Below are 18,672 nucleotides of genomic sequence, written 5' to 3'. Positions count from 1 at the left end.
ATGGAGAAATTTACAGAAATCAGTAGAAAATTAATTCGCATAGAAAAATTAATACCCAGGCAAGAGCATCGCTTTGGGAAGGAATGGAAAGATTTTTTTTTTTCCATTCCATAGGTCACCATCCGTTTCTCTTCACGGACCCATAGTTCAAAACCCCAGGCATCGCTCACCCTCCGACCTCCTGACTTAAAGGGGCGAGTCACCCCCTTTTCTAACTCGAGTCCAAAAAGCGTAGGGAAACAGTCAGAAGAGGAAAAGGGTAAGTTAGCAACGCGCTCAGATGTGTACGCTTTGAACTCATCTCTTACATGCTACTTTCAAAACTAGGTCATCTTTTGTAAACAGCAACAGAGTGAATCACAGAAAAGGGCAACTTTAGGGCACGAGGTTAATTCTGCAGATTCTCCGACGTCATTCGATCGAGTGGGAAATACATATTCATGAAACACGGAGGCACGATCATCTCTGCCTAACGCGACACATACATGTTGACATGTGCCGCCCTGTGACACAGAAATTAAGTGTGTCCCAAGACAAACCAAAAGGCTTTATATCCAAGGAACGGTCTGTCCTCTGTCATGGAGCATTCGGTCCACAAAGGACGTGGCTCCGAGGTCATCTGACTTTCCCAGTTAACGTGACTTCAGCAGAGTCGGTAGATTAGGGGGCTCTCGCATTTTCGGGATAATACCGGGTTTTATTTATTCCACGGTGCTCTGCCACTCCTCGGGGTGCCTCCCGCCACTTGCCCGCTCCCCGGGAGGGCGTGCAGAGGGTGGCGGCGCCTCGAGCCCGAGGTGGCTCAAAGTTCGATCTCGGGACCAGGGGCATCAGCAACCCCTGAGAGCTTGTGCAAAATGCAAACTCTGCACCAAAAACACAGGCAACAAAAGCAAAAATAGACAAGTGGGACTACATCAAACGACAGAGCTTCCGAAAAGCAAAAGAAACAAAAAAATGAAAAGGTGATCCATAGAATGGGACGGCGTATTTGCAAACCGTGCTTACGACAAAGGGTTAACATCCAAAACATGTAAGGGACTCCCACAACTCTGCAGCAAAAACACACAAAAGGAAGTAACAATAACTCGACTAAAGATGTGGGCAAAGGAACGGAATAGAGGTTTCTTCAAAGAAGACGTACACACGGACGACAGCACATGAAAAGATGCTCAAGTCACTAATCATCGGGAAATGCAGATCAAAGCCTCAGCCAGTGGGAGGCGGCATCTGTTAGGACAGCCGTTCCCAGCGGGGGGCGAGGGGGGGGGAGACAGCCCCCGGGGGCCAGGGGGCCACGAAGAGGGACCCGAGCCCCTGGGGCGTGAATGGGAATTGCTACAGCGGTGACGGAAAACAGCGTGGCGGTTCCTCGAAAAGCGTCACGGACAAACGGACCTGCCCCGCGACCAGGCAGCTCCACTGCCGGGAAGTTACCATGAGGAAAGGGAGTCGCGACCTTGAAGAGTTAAACGCACACTTTAAAATAACAGAAACCGTGTCCGCTGGTCTCTGCCCTGGCCCCCAGCAGAGCTCCTGAAACCCGGGGACTCCGGCGACAGGCGTGTGCTCTGTTCCAACGAGGCGATGCCTGGTGCTTGGCGGGCTCCCGGAGGGGGGGGGGCGGCTGGTCACCAGACAGCCAAGGTGAGAGGCTTGGAGATTTCAACCCCGCCCTCCTTCTCCGCGCAGGGGGAAGGGGTGGAAATTAATGCTCAAAAATGTCAAAAATGGAAGTCATGGAAACCAACCATGGCTACATGAGGAAGCCTCCGGAAAGATCCCCACAGTACGGCTCCGAGGGCTTCCGGGCTGGTGAACACGTGGAGGTGTGGGGTGTGGGGGTGGCGATGCCTGGAGAGGGCGTGGGGGCCCACACCCCTTCCCACACACCTCGCCATGTGAGCCACTGCAGCAAATTACCAAAGCCAAGGGCGTTGTCATGGGAACCCTGATCTACAGCCAATCAGGAGCAGAGGTGAGAGCCTGGCGCTTGTGATTGGCATCTGAAGTTGGGGGGCAGGTGGCCCGCCTCCAGGCAGTGTCAGCGGGGCGTTGAGTTAGCTGGTGTCGCAGAGACCCGCTCCACGTGTGAGTCACGGAGGAACGCAGAGGGGAAGGGAGGCTTTTCCTCCGCAGACCCACGTTCACTGCGGCGTCCTTCACGGTAGCGAAGACACAGAGAAAACCTCGATGTCTGCCGACAGACGTGTGCGTAAAGAAAACGTGGCGTGTACCCACACGGAATGTTATTCAGCCATGAGAAGAAGGAAATCCTGAAATCCGTGACAGCGCGGATGAACCCAGAGGACTGTGAGCTCAGCGAAGTAAGCCAGACACGGGACAGATACCGCGTGGTTCCATTATGTGGAGAATCCCACGGTCACACTCGCAGAAGCGGACAGTGGAACGGTGGCCGGCGGGGCGACCGGGGAGCGGGGGGCGGGGGGGGACGACTCACGGGGTGCAGTGTCGGTGGTACAGACCGCGGTGCTAGAGACTCACCGCACGGCATGAGCCCGTGGCCGATGCCACTATCGTCTGCATAGTAACGTGCCCGGAGGGTGGATTCATGGCAAGTGCTCTTAATGCGCACACACACACACACACAAAACGGTAACTCAGCAAAGAGAGCGGGAGGGGCCGACGGAAACGGCACTTCCGGGGCGCTTCGACAAACTTTCCATCCGCTTCCGAGGCGTGCTCCAGCCCGGAGGCCCCGCGTCTGGCCCAGCAGGGACGATGACTTGCAGCTGGACCTTCGGCCCCTCCCTGCCCGTGAGGCCGGCTCGGCTCAGCTCAGCACACGCACTCCACCCGCCGGACCCCGGGCCCTGTGCTGGGATCGGAGAAGACCAGAGGAAGACATCCCTGCCCGGCCCCCGGGCTTGCCACGCAGAGGGAAAGACGCCACGGGCGTCCGCTGGACCAGGCCACGGCCCGCAGGAAAGGCGTCTGTCCACCGCACGTGCCAGTGAGCACCCGGCCGGCCTGCCGCTCTCTGGGCGCCTGGAGAAACCCGAGCTGCTGGGTGCCCCTCATCACCATGACGACACCAGACGCGGGACTCCACGCGGGTCTGCGGCTGCCCGGAGGCCTGGCGAAAATGCCCGAGGCCTCTGGCTCTCACCCCTCCTGTCCTTGCGTCCTCCGTCCAAGCTAACACTCTGCACCAAAGCGACTGGCGGAAGAAAGCTACTGGCCTGACCTGTGTCCACACCTCCGTGACCGCCCGCAGCGGCGGCTGAGAGTTTATTGAGAATGTAAGTGCACAAGGGATTCAGAATAAGGAGCCCCTGACACCCCCATCGCGTGACCAGGCCTCTCCCACCCTCCTGTCTCATTCCAGAAGTAACTCACGCTCCGTGTAGAAAACTTAAAATAGAAATGAAAAGAACCAAACTAGCCACGATCCCGCTACCCAAAGAAATCTATCGCGGACATTCTGGTGGCTCCTTTTGATGTCCTTCGAAGTCCTCGGAGAGGACGAGCCTGCACCTTGCCGGGAGACGCGGCTCTGGTTTCGCACACCGCTCACAATTCGGGATGTCTTCACTCACCTGTAGAGATGTAGTTCTGCCGGAACCACCCGAGTTTGTAGCTGAGCTCCTGGACTTCTCTGAGGCCTCTTTGTCGTCTGAAATAACCGGGGCGAGCCGGCCCCCCCGCCTGCCTCTGACCTGCATGGGGCCTCTCCGCCACGCTTGGTGTGAGGACGTCAGAATCAGCGAGGAGAAGGAGCCGCAGCTGAGGCAAGCCCGGGGTCCCAGCCCGTGGCCAACACCACCTTCTCCTGCAAAGTGCCGCCGCCGCCTGACTGTGCCCTCGGCACCGGGCGCCTGCTGCAGGACCCCTCGGAAGGGGCAGCTGTGCCCGCCGAGGTGGGAGGCGAGACCGCAGCCTGGATTCCCCCGTCTCCCATGGGTCATGCACGAACCTCGAGAAGACTACTCACGTTTCCAGAATCAAAGCCCCGTGGATAAGGGTCCCCTCGGGGAGCCCGTGGGACAGGCCGACGGTCCCTCTCGTGGAGAGAGACATGGGGTAGGAGGAGGGGCCGGCTCCCGAGGGACTGGTCGGCGATGGGAGCAGGGCGGTGTGACGGGCGCGGGGGCGGCACGGGGCTGCAGCGGGGACAGGCCCGCACCGGCCTCCGTGTGGGGACAAGACACTCGCTTCTCCGGGGTGACAGTAACTGATGCGCCTCACTCCAGACACCCCGGCCGCCCTGCTGGCCGCCTGGGCCCCCCTGGCCGGTGGGTCCGGTCACTCTGCCCCCGTGCGGACGAGTTCAGGCGCCCTCTGGCGTGAACCCCTGGATTCCTAGACTGGCATAAACCAGGCGGGGTGCGGGGGGCGGTGAGACAAGGGGTCTGTAGGTCTCCCCAAGTCCGCGTACCTTAAAACCACAAAGCCCAACTCGCCAGACTGGACACAAAAGAATGAACTTTGCAGCATTTAAATTATATCTTAATTTTTAAAATGAAAATCAAAGACACAACAAAGCATTCCAAGACTTCTGGTGAGGATGCATGCCTGCGGGCAGCTCCCCGACACACCGCCCCGCCCGCTCCCCACGCTCGGGGGCAGAACCCCTCCCGCAGCGCCTGCTCGCTGCCTGCCCTGTCCTTACCCCAGCTCTACCCGCCCCTACAGCTCCCCCCGCCGGCCACCAGCCGCTGCCTCCCGGGGATGGGCCCGGCGGTGTTTTTAAGACACTTACAGATGTGCATGAAAGACCCAGGCCCAGGAGTGAAAACCGCCAACCGCATCCAAGAACGTGCCGCCCTTCCCGCACAGCCATGGCCGAGCTGCGGCGTGTGCCGCGCGCTGCGGGTGCGCGCCTGGCCTCCTGCCTTGAGGCAGATGCTGTCGCGAGCCTCGTTTTCAGACGAGGCAGTGGAGGCACAGAGAGGCTCGGCCACCCGTCCGAGGTCACGCAGCAATCGCTAGAGCAGGGCGTGGCCCCAGGCAGCCTGGCTCTATCCTGCGCGCGTGTGCGGGCGTGTGTGTGTGTGTAGGGGGGTGCACACGCGTATGCAGGTGTCAGGAGTAATGCTTTTTAAATTATGGCTAACACGATAGGTGCCCTCACAGGATTAACAGGCGGCGGCATTTTAATCCCCAGCCGGGCCCCCTGTGAGAGGTCAAGGCCCCAACCCCGAGGCTCCCTCTTCGGCGTCACTTCTGATCCACCCCACGTTGGCTGCAGAGGTGGAGTAAAGCTCCTGAATTCACGGCGAGGTCAGACTCCTGACAGTCACGTGGCCTCGGGGCAGCCGGCGGGCGGAGGAGCGCCACCGGGCCGGTCGGGGAGCTGCCCCGTCTTTGGGGGAGTCTCCTTCTCTGGGCGTCAGGCGTAGTTCTGACAAGTTAAGTAACAAAACGTGGGGGTGGGGGGTGACGGCAGTGCTGCCTGACAGGACACTTCGCGAAGACCCGAAGGCCTGGGGTCAGCCCTGGTGTCCGGAGCTGACAGGCCCTCGGTGGCTCTGACCGTGAGGGACGCAAAGAAGGTAGCAGAGCCTGTCCAGTGGCGAGGACCCGCAGGCCCACAGACTGTAGCGGGAGGTGCCCCTGGGCTTTGGGGTGCTCCCTGTCACCTCAGGGGTTGGAGGGAGGTCGCTTCCAAGACCCCTTGTGATGCTTTAAGATGACGCTTGTTGACGGATCTTATAACTTACGTGACAGTTTATGACAGGTCCCCAAGTCAAAAGAAATAGCAAGTGCGGCAAGACATTTTTTGAAAACAAGTGTCCCCACGACGGCACCATCCAATTTGGTAGCCACCGACGACACGTGGCTATCGAAACTTAAATTCATTACAATAAAATTTAAAAAGCCCAGCTCTTCGGTGGCCCCACCTGCTTTTAAGGGGCCAGCAGCCAAGCGTGGCAGGTGGCCGCTCTGCTGGACGGTGTGACTCGAGACCATCTCCGCCGCCTCAGAGAGCCCGGCCAGGTGGCGCTGGTCCCGAGCAATGCGCACTCGGGCACTGTGGCCTTTGACCGGGGATGCCATCGGTGGGTGAGGGGGGACAGTGCTCACCTCGGGGCTGTTGCTGGGTTGTGGTGGGCTGAAGAACGGCCCCCGAATATTAGATCTTGCCCCACCTGGAGCCTGTTAATATCACCTTATATGGAAAAAGGCTCTTCGCAAATGCGACTGAATTAAGGATCGTGAGACAGAGATTATTCCGGATTACGATGGCCCTAAATGCCGTCACAAGTGTCCTCATAAGAGAAGTACAGGGGGACGTGTGAGCCACACAGAAGTGGGGGGGAGGCCATTTGACCACAGACTTTGGACCGATGCGGCCATAAGCCAAGGAACTCCAGTGGCTCCCAGGGGCCGGAAGAGGCGAGGGCCTGTCCCTCTAGAGCTCGTGGGGGCGGGGGGGCGCCGTCCTGCTGGCATCCTGACTTCCAGAACTGTGAGAAAATGAACCTCCACTGGTTTGAGCCACCAAGTTTGTGGCCACTTGTTACAGCAGCCACAGCAAACTGATCCGAGGGTTACGTTAGTTGCTGTGTAAAGCACTTAGAATTCCTGGCACAGAATAGGTGCTCAATAAATGTTCGTCATTACTGTTGTTTTAAATTAACACGCTCCTAACGTATCCAATCACCAAATGGTTCTAATGCCGAGGGAGGCCGCGGTGGGCTCTGGGCAACAAGCCCCGCCTCCAAGGTGGGGGTCCAGGTGTATGGGGGGGGGGACCGACGTTGAGGAGAGGACGTTGGGGGAGCTCCCTCAGCTGAAATCGCATTTCCAAGATTGCAACATTTGCCAAAAGTAGCTATTTCAAACAGTTCGCCTTTTTACAGGACAACAAGCACCAGGGCCACACCCTGCAGAAGATGCCGGGCCCGGGAGAGGAAGCGTGAAGCGAAGGGGAGCAGCAGGGGGTGTGGGGGTCACTCGCCGACACCCGGCATCCCCTTGCCCCACGGGCAGGAAAGAGACAGCAGAGTGTGGCCACTGGACGGGCAGAAAGCAGGAGCTACGTCTCCACCATGACCGTACAGCCAAGCTCGTCCCAGAGAGTCGACGGAAAAACCATCAGAACTTACCCGAGAGTTTGGTTAGGTAACGGCGCAAATTACATAAACGTATGCACGTAACAATAATAGAAAATGACATTTGGAGAGAGTCTTATTTATACGAAGAAAAATACTTATAAAATTCATAAGCTCAGCAAAAAGCTTTTGAGGCCCAAGTCTTTTGCTTGCGTGCTCATTCAGTCCCCATGACAACTGTTACTGCCCCTCTCAGGTGGCCTGGACGAGGCTCGAAGCAGGGGGCCCGGGCCCCGGGGCCAGCCACGGTGCCGCCAGCAGCAGCAGCAGCAGCTGGGCACTGGGTTCTTAATGACCGTTTTATTTCTCTCCTGTTCATTTATTTATTTTTCCTTCTTTCTAGCTTTCTTATAGGCCAGTTAAAAAACAAAAGGCCAATGACAACTGGGAAGAAATTTCTGCAATAATGTCAAAAAAGCTTTAGTATCAGTAATATATCCCGGTAACATTTTGGAGATCACTTAAAAAAAAAAAGACATTACAAAGGGAAGCGGATAAACGACAGGGCAGTTCCCAGGAGAAATGCTGTAGATGAAACTACAAAAGCCTCTCCCACCTCCTCCCGCATTAACAGAATAAGGACAGATTAAAAGACGATTAAGATAGAATTTTTCTCTTGCGAATATGACGAAAGATTAAAAAGTTAATAAGTTCGTTAAGTAGTGCTTCGGTGCAACAGAATATTAAGCAACCATTAAAAACCTCTTTTGGAAACTATTTTAAGGACATGGGAAAACCCAATGTTAAATTTTTAAAAATTTGAAAAAGAGTACATAAAAATATAATTAAAATATATGCGATAAAAAAGACCGAAATAAAATTTAGCAAAAAATTTAATAATAGCTATCTCTGTATACTAAAATTACAATTTTAATTGTCTTCTTTAAACTCCTCTATCTTACAAATTTTCTCCAATGAGCAAATGTTACCTTTAACATCAGGAAAAAAACACTTCCTTTAAAACAATTAAAAATTGACTTAAAGAAAAACAAATCATAAAGAAAACAAAACAAAAACAAAAACCCCAAATTCTAGTATAACCTTTTTTGGCAACTGTAAGTATTAATTAAATAATGAGCTAAGGATAAGCTTTCTAACTGTGGGAGTATATGTGAATCTTAACTTCTAGAAATTTCTTAAGTTGTCATTGCCTGCCCTACTGGAATTTAGCCTGAGGACTGCTCATATTTCATGTTTCAAAAGACAATATTTGCTTTTTATTTGTCTTTGATTTATGAAAGCAAAAACAACAACAACAAAGGGATTTTTATCAAAGTCGATCAGATAAGCGTAATCCAATTACGAGGATAAAGTCGCCCGGACCTTCCATTACTTCATGAAGAGGAAGCGCCTCGTCTCCGTGGCTCACGTGCAGCGGGCCCGTGGGAGCCGCTCTGACTGGGCCTGGAAATGGCTTGGCAGGTCACAGCACCAGGGACTGGCCATCCCAGCCGGATCTTCAAAGGGAACCACGGGGGCGAGGGGGGGAGGGGCGGCCCCCGGTGACATCAGGGCCTGCAGACGGCTCCCACGACCCCCACCCCCACCCCCAGCACCTCTGGTGGGCGACGACCCCCGGGTCTCCCGAGTCCGCAATGAAAAGACGATTTCCCAGAGTGCCATGCGGGCGTTGCACGGGTCTACGTTTTAAAATTTTGGGCGTTTTAAAATGTTTATTTTGGATTATCCCACATTCATCGCTTGTCTTTCTTCTAAAATATTTTTAACTAGGCTTTGTACTATAGGAATAATACTTATGGGGGGGGGAGACTTGGAAAGTACAGGCGACGTTACTGGTCTAGGTTCTTGACGCAGCTGCGCGGTTTGTCGTGTCGCTTCCAGAAACTTCCCAGGCGCGTGCAAACATATGTCAGATTCGTGTATAAATACGTATGCACATACATGTGTGTGTGTATGTATCTATTGGGGATTTTAATTGTACACAGTGCTTTCAACTTAGTTTTGTCACCTGAAAATAAACTGGGTTTCAAAATGTGTGTAAAAGCAAAGAACCCCGTCGCTTAGAGAAAACACATCTGTGGACACCTGCTCTCTGAAGTGCTTTGGACAGGGAGGAAACTTCCGGAGAATTATAGCTCACGAACCCAGTCAATCCTCATTGACTGTGGCAATGAAGGTTTTCATTACACGCGACGCAATTTAATCAGAAGACAGGTCACTGGAAACCTAAAGTCCCCCGATCGCGCGAACCCGTCCCGGGTACGCGCCCTGCAGACACGACAGTAACCGCACGAGGATGCACGGCCGGGGCGGGAGCGGGCTCGCTTCCCGCCACCGCGTGGGGTTCGGGCACCGCTGTGCACAGCGCCCCGCGTCCTGTCCGAATGGGACCTGTCGTCATCCGCGTTGGGGAGCGGGCACGTGGATAAAGGAGAGTGAGGACAGCCCGCGCGCACAGGTACGGGCTCTGCGCGTCCCCCAGCATCCTCGTGAGGCGCTGTGAGTCGCGTCCTCTGTCACCGACGAGGAAACCGCCCCGGGAGACGTTACGCCACTTGCTCAAGGCCACACGGCTGTTTCTGGGGAGGCCGGCCTCCAGCCCGTGTCCTTAACCATCATGCCGACGGCCTGGAGGAGGACTGGGGGGGCCGGCGGTTCGATTTCAGGGGGTCAGAGATGCACTACGCGGACCGCATTTTCCAAAGAGGTACCAGCGCTCTCATCGCAAAAATCAGGTCCTGACTTCCTGGCCCCGACACCTCCCTTTTCTAAAACGAAGCCGGTGAGTCCGTCTGGACGAGCTTCCCGGCGCGCGCATGCTGGGGGCCCGGGGCGCACCTGCGCGCATGCGCACTCACCTGCACTCGATGAACCAGTGCCGGATCTGGTCCTGGAGCTGCTCCTTCAGGTCCGGGCCCTCCACTGCCTTGAGGTCTCCCTTGATGGTAACCATGGCTTCCTTGTAGTCCTCCTCGTGCTTGATCTGCACCTCGTTCCGCAGGCAGGTCACCTTTTCGGCCTGGATGATTGTGGCGCTGACTTCATCGAACAGAGGAGGTGGGTTCTGGAAAGATGAGCCAAAAGGGTTGGGGTTGAAAAGGATACGGAGCTGGCGAAAAACAGTGAGTGCTAATGAATTACGTCGCCGTCTTCCATGGCGTCTTACCGACGATGGGTAAGAACTATGTAAAGAACACAATAATCAGGAAAATCTGAAAATGTGACTCACCACTATGGGGGGGGGTGCGGGGAGGGGAAGACGGGGTTCACTCCACACCGTTTCCAAGAATCTGGGTGTGTGTGTGTGTGTGTGTGTGTGTGTGTGAGTTAGCTTGAAAAATGCATTTTCAATAAATCTTTAAAAAAGATCAAACCACAGAAAGTAAACTTTCCCCGACATTCTCGGTTAGTGGGAGAACAAAGACTATAAAGTAAGAGAGTATTGGAAGCAAGTTAAGAGCTGGCGAAGAGAGTCTGAGTGCTCTAGTTTCAAGAAAGACGATACCCGATCAGCTCCGAAAACAGCTATTGTTAAAGACCTCTGAAGAAGGGAATGCGCGGCGGACTGGGGAGGGTCACTGTGAGGTCCACTTATCGTGTTAGGGCGACCGCCCTCGAAATCCGTTTGCAGATCCACACGTCAGCAAACGTCTGGCTGTCGAGTGCCAACCGACTGCATCCGTGAAGCGTTGTGGCAGGCGAAAACGTGAAATAACGTCGGGACGGAATTCCTTTTCTTTAAAATCCCCGGGAAATGCAGGTGGCAGGGAACAATGTCAGATCGTCTGTAGAGGTGCTGCGTGGTGGGTTTGGATGGAAAGAACTAAAAGGCGCTTGGAGAGAGGAAACGCGAATGTGGCTTGTGGTGCCGGGAAGCACAGCTTCGTGAGCGGGAAGACAGTTCCCCGTCACAGGTAGGGAAGACAGTTCCCGGTCGCAGGTAGGAATCCTGAGCTCCAGGGAGCGCAGGGATTCAGCCTGGGTAGTCTAGTAAATGAAGGACAAATTCGGCGGATTTTTATGAGCTGGACTCAGCCCATAAGGCTTATGAGAGCCAACTGATAAATTTTTAGGGATGGTGCAAGCTGGTTTTTAAACACAGCCATCTTAGAATGCTAAACTACGTAAACTTATAATGAAATTATAATAAAAGTAAAAACGATCAATACTAAAAGCTCACCACTTCCCAGCTGTTTTCACTGGATTTTACTATTACCTACACCCTTGACGTCTTGTATGTCTGTTGTATCTCAATGTTGCAAATGTCACATGATGGGGTGCGACTGTGTATCTTCCCAACTGTGTTTACTCAGAGTAGTAGCTTGAAGGTAGCTATGGTGGGAATGTTTACACCATGGAAATGAGCAAATGGTGTAAGTGAGGTTTGACTGTATAGACTTAAGGAAGTAACAGAAAATAATGATGCAGATAAACATAAAAATGTGCTATGTCTGTATCAGTTGCGTTGTGACTAGCACAAAGAATTGAGGAAAGATTCTTCTAGTGTTAAAAACTGTAACTGATTCAGCAAAGGACTGCCCAACCTTAAAAAATGACGACTGAGTGACATCCCGGCATACGTTTTGCTGTTTTACTTCCATCCTATTCAATAATGCAAATGAAAATATCGATCGATATTCATACCAGAACTACATTTATTTATCATTGCAACCACAGGCTGACGACAGATACAAGAGTTCAGTAAAAATCAAGGAAAGTGTTTTGTGAGAATCGATTGGCTACGTGAAATTTGCAACAGAGTATTACATGTTTCATTATTTGTAAATTGTGCATACACATTTTTACATGAATGAAATTATATATACGCGTATATATATACACACACACATACATAACATTTTCCCCCAAGCCAGCCAGGGTTAAGCATCACCCAGCACTGGGTACAGCCAGGACTAGAACCCAGTTGTCCTAGAAGGTCCTCTCGTCACTCACTGGTCACCTGCACCCCGCCCACAGCCCGCCTTCCGGGCACCTTCCTTCCCACAGAGGCTATGTGGTATGGGGTGGTCAGAGAGCCCTCAGAATCTGGGGCAAAGCTGACCTCAAAAGGCTGTTGTCGAATCCGAAGCATACGAAGCATCCCCTCCTCTGGGGGAAGGGGACAGGTGCGTCGTGGCGCCGCGGGGGGCGAGAGCGCGGGCTGCGGGTGACGGGGAGGACCCCGCTGGAGAGCGGGCGACGCGCAACACCCGCCCCCACGTCGCTGGTTCCCAGCCTTGTGCTGCGCCCCAGGGGCCTTTGTCTGTCTGGTGAAGCCTATGGATTCCTCAGAGTAACGTCGTCAAATGCATAAAAATCGAACACACAGGTCGACGATAAAGGAAACCGATTCTACTGACGCACGGCTCTGTCTGGTAATGCTCAGCCTGGGGTCGTGGGGGACTGAGGAAGGTCACAGACGTGGAGCGCCGGGGTCCTCACGTCGTAGCCAGGGTACATGTCATCGACATGACTGCGGCGTTGACCCCGTCACCTGGCTTAGGTGATATCTGTCGGGTTTCCCCTCTAAGGTCCCTGTCCCCACGCCCACCCCACACTGTCCTCTTTGGAAGGACGTCACTACGCATGGCCCCCTTTAAGGAGTGGGGAGTCTGGCTCTCTTCTTTGAGGAGAACGGAAAATTATTTGGAATTCTTCTGTACAGAAGCTTTGTCTCTTCTCCCACATTTATTGACTTATTAAATCATTTATTTTCGGCGGTATGGACGCGCGGGTATTTATTTTTCACTCTGGGTTATAATCCAATGCTACTTGATGATCTTGCTGTTCGGGTCGCCCCAGTTTGGGTCACCGAGAGTTCTTTCACCGCGGTAGCTCCTGTGCCACTTAGAGACACCCCCATTGCTGTGTGCACATGTTTGTTTTACACACACAAGTGACTGCCTCCTTGATGGCGTCCTCTTTCCCCAGTCCAAGGACACGACTGTTGGAAACGGCGAGTCTCTCCAGTACATACTGGGAAAACGCCCACGTGCAGGAGAGTGAAACCGGACCCTCCTCTCACACCACACGCGAACAGCACATCGACGCGGATTAAAGGCTTCGCCGTAAGACCTGAGACCGTCGGGGGGCTGAAGGACGGAGGGGCCGAAGCTTCCGGCGCTGGTCTTGGTAACGAGTCTTTGGGTGTGACATCGAAAGACAAGCGACAAAGGCAAAAACCGACCAGCGAGATGACACCAAAGGTAAAAGCTTCGCACAGCAAAGGAAACACTCGATAGCGTGCAGGAACAGGAGAAACGGCGGGTGACCCTCGGGCAGCGCTGCCCGCGTGGCCTCCCGAGGGTCGGAGCTAAGCAGAGCGGGAGCTGCGGCCTCGCCGCTCGGGACAGACTTTCTCTCAGTCCCCCTTCCAGAACAGGAGTGCGCTGGCTCCCCACCGTGCAGAAAGCAGGGTGACCGTGCACCCGCCCCGCCCGGTCAGCCGGAACTCCCAGACACAACGTTTCGTTCCTTCAAAGTTGTCGGCACCGATATGTTTGAAGTTTCTCTCTCGTCAACAGCATGTAACAGGATTAAATAAAAAATGCAACCTGAGCATTATAGAAAAGAGAAATTCATTCATTTACAAGGACAAAATACATAGAGCGAATCCTGCCAGATTATGCTTTCTAGCTCAAAAGCATAAGATGGCAAGGTTTCTTTTCCTACTTTTGACTGGGTTTATGCAGTGAGCTTTGTGCATTCTTGACATGTAGTGGTTTAGAAATTATGGATCTTATTTTTAATCTACCAGTTATTAAAAATTCAACGTCTTAACACCCGTATTTCTAACTATGTCTAGAATCAATCAGCGCCTACACAGCGTCTTTGAGCAAGTCCAGGACCTCTGCATTCACTTTTCTTCTCTCAACCTTTCACTCTATAATCACGAATTGAGATTAATGTTTTAAATCAGTAACGATTCAGATTTAACCAGGAGTTGCTCTGCTTTCTCTGTGTACTCTTCCTCTTGTATTTAGTTTTCATTTTGCTGAAGCACGCCCTTGAGTGTAGCTTTCAGAGTGGATATGGTCGCCCGTAAATATTGTAAGTACTCTCATTTCTAAAATGTCTTCATTTGGCGCCTCCCACTTGTACGGCAGTGGGGCGGCTACCCTGGAGGATGCTTTTAACATGCGGAGCTGCCGGTGACTAGCTGATAAATTTATTGCTGTTCCTGTGTAGATCAGCCATTCGACTCTGACCATGATCTACACTTGGAGTTTTGAAAGTTCACTGAAATGTGTGTAGATGTGAGCATTTCTTCATCGTGTTCTCCATTTCATGGGTCCATTAAATATAGAGAATTTTGTCTTTTCCTCTGCAAATTTCCCTTCTATTCTTTTTCTTCATTTCTCTCCTGTAAACAAATATCAGATAAATGCCAGACCGCCATTTCGTATTTTCCGTCTCCCCTTTACCTACTTGTAACATTTATAGGTTTCTTTAGTTTTATCTCTTAGGACTAATCTGGCTTTCAGTTATGTCCATTTATTATTTGAATTATTTATAAATTTAAGGAGGTTATTATTTGGTTTGCCATTCTGAGAGTGTTTTTATTTTCCTAGATTTGTTTCTAATTTTATATGTGTGCCTTTTTGTTTTTAGTAGTCACTTAGGAGAATTTTTTTTTTTGAGATGCAACATACCCTCAAATATACTAGTGAGTTGTTTTCCATAAGTTCTCCTTTTTTTCCTCCAAATTCTGAAGTGGTTTTTTAAAAAAGACAGATTCCCAGTTCCATCCTGTATGTGAGGAAGAACCAAGAAACTAGTAAATTTGGAAACTCTTCAGACGATTCTGATAATTACCCAGGTTTGAGGAAATGCTAACTGCTCTAGAGAAGAGTTTGGTAACCTACAGCCGACCAGTCAAAACGGACTCAAGGGATGTTTTTGTAAATAAAGTTTTATTGGAACACAGCCCTGTCCATTCATTTGCATATCATGTGTCTATTTTCGTGCTACAATGACAACGCTGCCTGGTTGTCGCAGAGACTGCATGGTCTGCAAAGCCTAAAATAATGATGACAAAGTGGGAGGAAGGGGAAGAAGAGGCAAGGGGAGGGGGAGGAGTTGTTCTAAAAACAGAATCAAAGAAGATGATGCCCGCAGCGCTTCCCGAGCCCCCGCTGCGCGCTCGAGCTGCAGAAACAGGTCTTAACCCGCACGCAGGGCCATCCCGCCAGACAGGCAGCGTCGTCGTGTGAGGAAGTGGAACCCAAGGGCTGGCTGACGTTCCCAAATTCACACGGCCAGCAAATGGCAGAGTCAGGAACCGAGTTCTAGGGTGTCTGAGGCGAAGCCACGCCCTGGGATGTCGGGGTTAAGTGTCGCCGCAGCCACTTGCCACCTCTGTGAGTTCTCACAGGCACCGACTCCCTTGAGGCCTCGCTCCCTCCTCCTCACGCTGGGAGCAGCGTCGGGCTCTGAAGACTGAATGGGACCCTGTACGTAAAGCCCTGGGTGAGGCCTGGCAGCGAGCGCGAGCTCAGAGCACCCCGGCGAGCGCGAGCTCAGAGCACCCCGGCTGCGGTGGGCAGCGTGACAGCACCAGGTGCATCGGCACGGAGCGGGACGCAGCCCAGGGCTGGCGGGGAGCTGCCTTGTGCAGAAAATTCCAAGGATAAGAGGAGAACACTGAAGTCTATTGCAAAAGCCGCAAAACAAGCACATGACAAACTTCAGGGCCTTATTTACAAAAGACATTGGCAAAACTCTAAGTTTGAATCGATTACTTGGAATAACAAGATCATCTGACTCAATGCATGTTGTACGCTAAAATAAGTTCCAAATGGATGAAGCAGTGAAATGTAACAAGCATGTCACACACACACACACGCGCACGCACATGCACATGCACACGCACACACACACACACACGATCTCCAAGAAACACCTAGGAAACTCTGGGAGTGATTTCTCAACTTGAATCCACAATCCAGATGCTGCTAGAATGTAGCATCCACTTAACGACAGAAAGTCAAATGAAAAAAGATGAAAAGAAAATCACACGTAATAGTTTATACACATATGCATTAGAAAGACCAAGTAAATAAGCCAATTGTCCCAGTTTAGTACAAAGAGACCATATGACTTCTATATTAGATTAAAAAAAAAAAAAACCAAAACCTACTTTAAAAGCAAATCCAGAATGCGAACTATAGAACTACTTTAAAGAGCAATGTTAAAGACAAACCGAATCGTCTCGTCACCGTTCCTGGCTGGAAACCCGCCCCTCCCTCTGGGGCCCACCGTCTCGTCTCTTCTCTTCACTTCCACATTCAGGAGATGAGCCTTCCTTAGCGGTCGGTCTCCTTCTAAAATGTACTTTCAAGAAATCTTACTTTTTCCTCAAAAAAAAAAAAAAAAAAAATTGCCCCCCCCCAGGTGCTCAAAGGCATGGCTTCATAGCATTTGTCTTGCATCAGAATAATGAGGCCGGCATTTCCTTTATTTAATCTCTCAAAAAAGTATCCGATTTTTAAGTCTCCCAGGTAATGTTTCTCATTCCTAATGTTTACACTTTAAATGGATGAAATGAAGTTTGCAATTCTTGTACGGGATTTTATCCGATCTCTCCAAGAACTATGTTAAAGATCATCCTTTTCACGAATGTGTTGACATTCGTCACGAAGGGCCCGAACTTCTCCGTCTCTGATCCATGCGGAAAATCGCCCCGAAGTCGGGTGTTGGCTTCGTGGCTCCCGACTCGGACACGACCCGCGTGGCCCTGCTTCTTATGGAAATTTGTAGCAAATGCCTTCTGCAGGTGTGCATACACACAAACCACATCTTGGCTGGGCCTTTCCCATCATCCCTAAAAACGAAGCCATGAGCAGGTGACCGCGATTCGCGTCCCATCAGTGAGGCGGTCTGACGTGTGCCTCGAGTGCCCTGATGCTTCCACATCCTGGAGTGAGACAGAGAACTCTCTCAGGCGGCCTGGGATCTCGCCACACCCCCGCTGACGCGGTCCTCCGTCCCCATGCTCTGTCACTAGAGCGCTTTGCTCACGTGCACACCCGCCTCTGAGGTAGAGACGAGGACGTGACGTCCCACTGAACGGGCGAGGCCACCGGGGCTCGCAACTCAGTGACGTCCCCCAGTCAGCTGCCTTAGCGAAGAAGCCACCGCGAGGCTCCCCGACTGCTTCGGCTCTGCGTCCCCCGTCACGGCACGCCGTGCTGTGAACACGTGTGCACTCGCGCGTGCTTCTTGATATAGACTTTCTCCGACAAAAACACATTTGGCGCCATTTGGAGCTTCCTTCTCCAGTGGTTTGTGAATTTAAAGGTCATTGCGCATTTCGGTCCTATACTAATGAGCAGCTTCTCCTTTGGGCTAAAAACATCTTTTCCTCTTTAGCAACTTTGGTCACGTGGAATTCAAATTTGTGAACTCACCGCATAAACAGCAACTCATTTAGAAATAAATTACGAATATTAAGGGGAAATAGAGAACACGATAATATACCATGTATTGAAATACATCAGCTGTAGAATAATGCATCTTAATGAAGGCTTCCCATGTGAATAAACCATTATATTTACAAGCTTTCTACAGCTAATGACCCGGAACTAGATAACGAAACCTACGTTTATGGCAAGGTCCTCTGTCAGCAAAAATATACATGTTAATAATTGATGTTGCTGTAAAAACAGGACATTAGATGATGCTTCCTGGGTTTGTGGGAAATAGGACTCTGTGGTCCATTAACTTAAAATGCTTATCTAATGTTTCATGGGCTTTGTCTTTAAAAATCCTTGTTCAAATTAGTAAGATAAAATGGGCATTTGTCCACATGGAAATCTGTTCAATTTATCAGTCACAAATACATTTGCAAATAAGAGATTTAATGAGGGTGACTCTGTCGTCCTCGTGGGGTGGGGGGGTTGGTTTCTTCCCGGTGCGTCGCTGTCCCCGAAGGCGAAGACGGCAGTGAGGGGAAGGCGAGCATCGAACGACCGCCCCGCGGGGTCCCTAGCCATCCTCGATGCGGAGATTACTTAGCCCAGCCGCCCCTGAAGGCAGCGCGTGCACCGGGAGGCCGGGACCCTCAGCACATCCGGCCACGTCACCTGCCTCGCTCCGATTTTGCCCATGAAACGAATGCCCCACGCTGTGGGCGAACTGCCCCTGAGCGGGTCCATTTTAAGACCGTGTGTGTGTTAGTTTGTGAAAGTGAGCCATCTTGTTTCACCATTTCATTTCAGAGTAATATGTCTGCATTTGCAGATCTGTGTTTCTCCGAATCTGCCTCCTCCTAAAGACGAAGCCAGCAGAAGCAGAGGAAAGATGGTGTGGAGACTCAGGGCCAGTGGTTCTGTCTACGCTCGTAAGTCTTTATTTTAGGATGCCACAGTTTTAGTGGGTGAAAAGCCACTACAGAACACAAAATTTTCAACTCCATTCGGACTAATTTCTAAAAATATTTCAGTGGCTTTAAAATTTGCTTAATTGGGACAGGGGCCAGAACAGAGTCTAGTTGAGCTTATAGCTGATGAGCAGTGGAAGCTTAACCTGGCTTTAAAAATGTTTTAAAATAAGCACTTTGATGGCACTTACAGTTTGCAAGGCACGATTTCAAGCGGTTTACAGATATTTACTAACGTATTCCTCACAATAG

The 18,672-nt window shown here is 51.6% G+C and overlaps 1 protein-coding gene across 2 annotated transcripts in view; it reads right to left on the bottom strand.

Annotated features, from left to right (window-relative positions):
- The window catches only part of IQCA1 (IQ motif containing with AAA domain 1), a 110,141-nt gene that overhangs the window by 68,525 nt on the left and 22,944 nt on the right, over positions 1-18,672 (bottom strand). For both annotated transcript variants that reach the window (XM_036236691.1, XM_036236692.1), the window contains exon 6: positions 9,899-10,104. In XM_036236691.1, the coding sequence (XP_036092584.1) occupies positions 9,899-10,104 (206 nt within the window). The remainder of the gene's footprint in view (positions 1-9,898; positions 10,105-18,672) is intronic.

This window comes from Rousettus aegyptiacus, unplaced genomic scaffold (genome assembly GCF_014176215.1).
Source record: "Rousettus aegyptiacus isolate mRouAeg1 unplaced genomic scaffold, mRouAeg1.p scaffold_m13_p_2, whole genome shotgun sequence".
NCBI lineage: Eukaryota > Metazoa > Chordata > Mammalia > Chiroptera > Pteropodidae > Rousettus > Rousettus aegyptiacus.
This window is presented reverse-complemented; position numbering and strand designations above follow the sequence as displayed.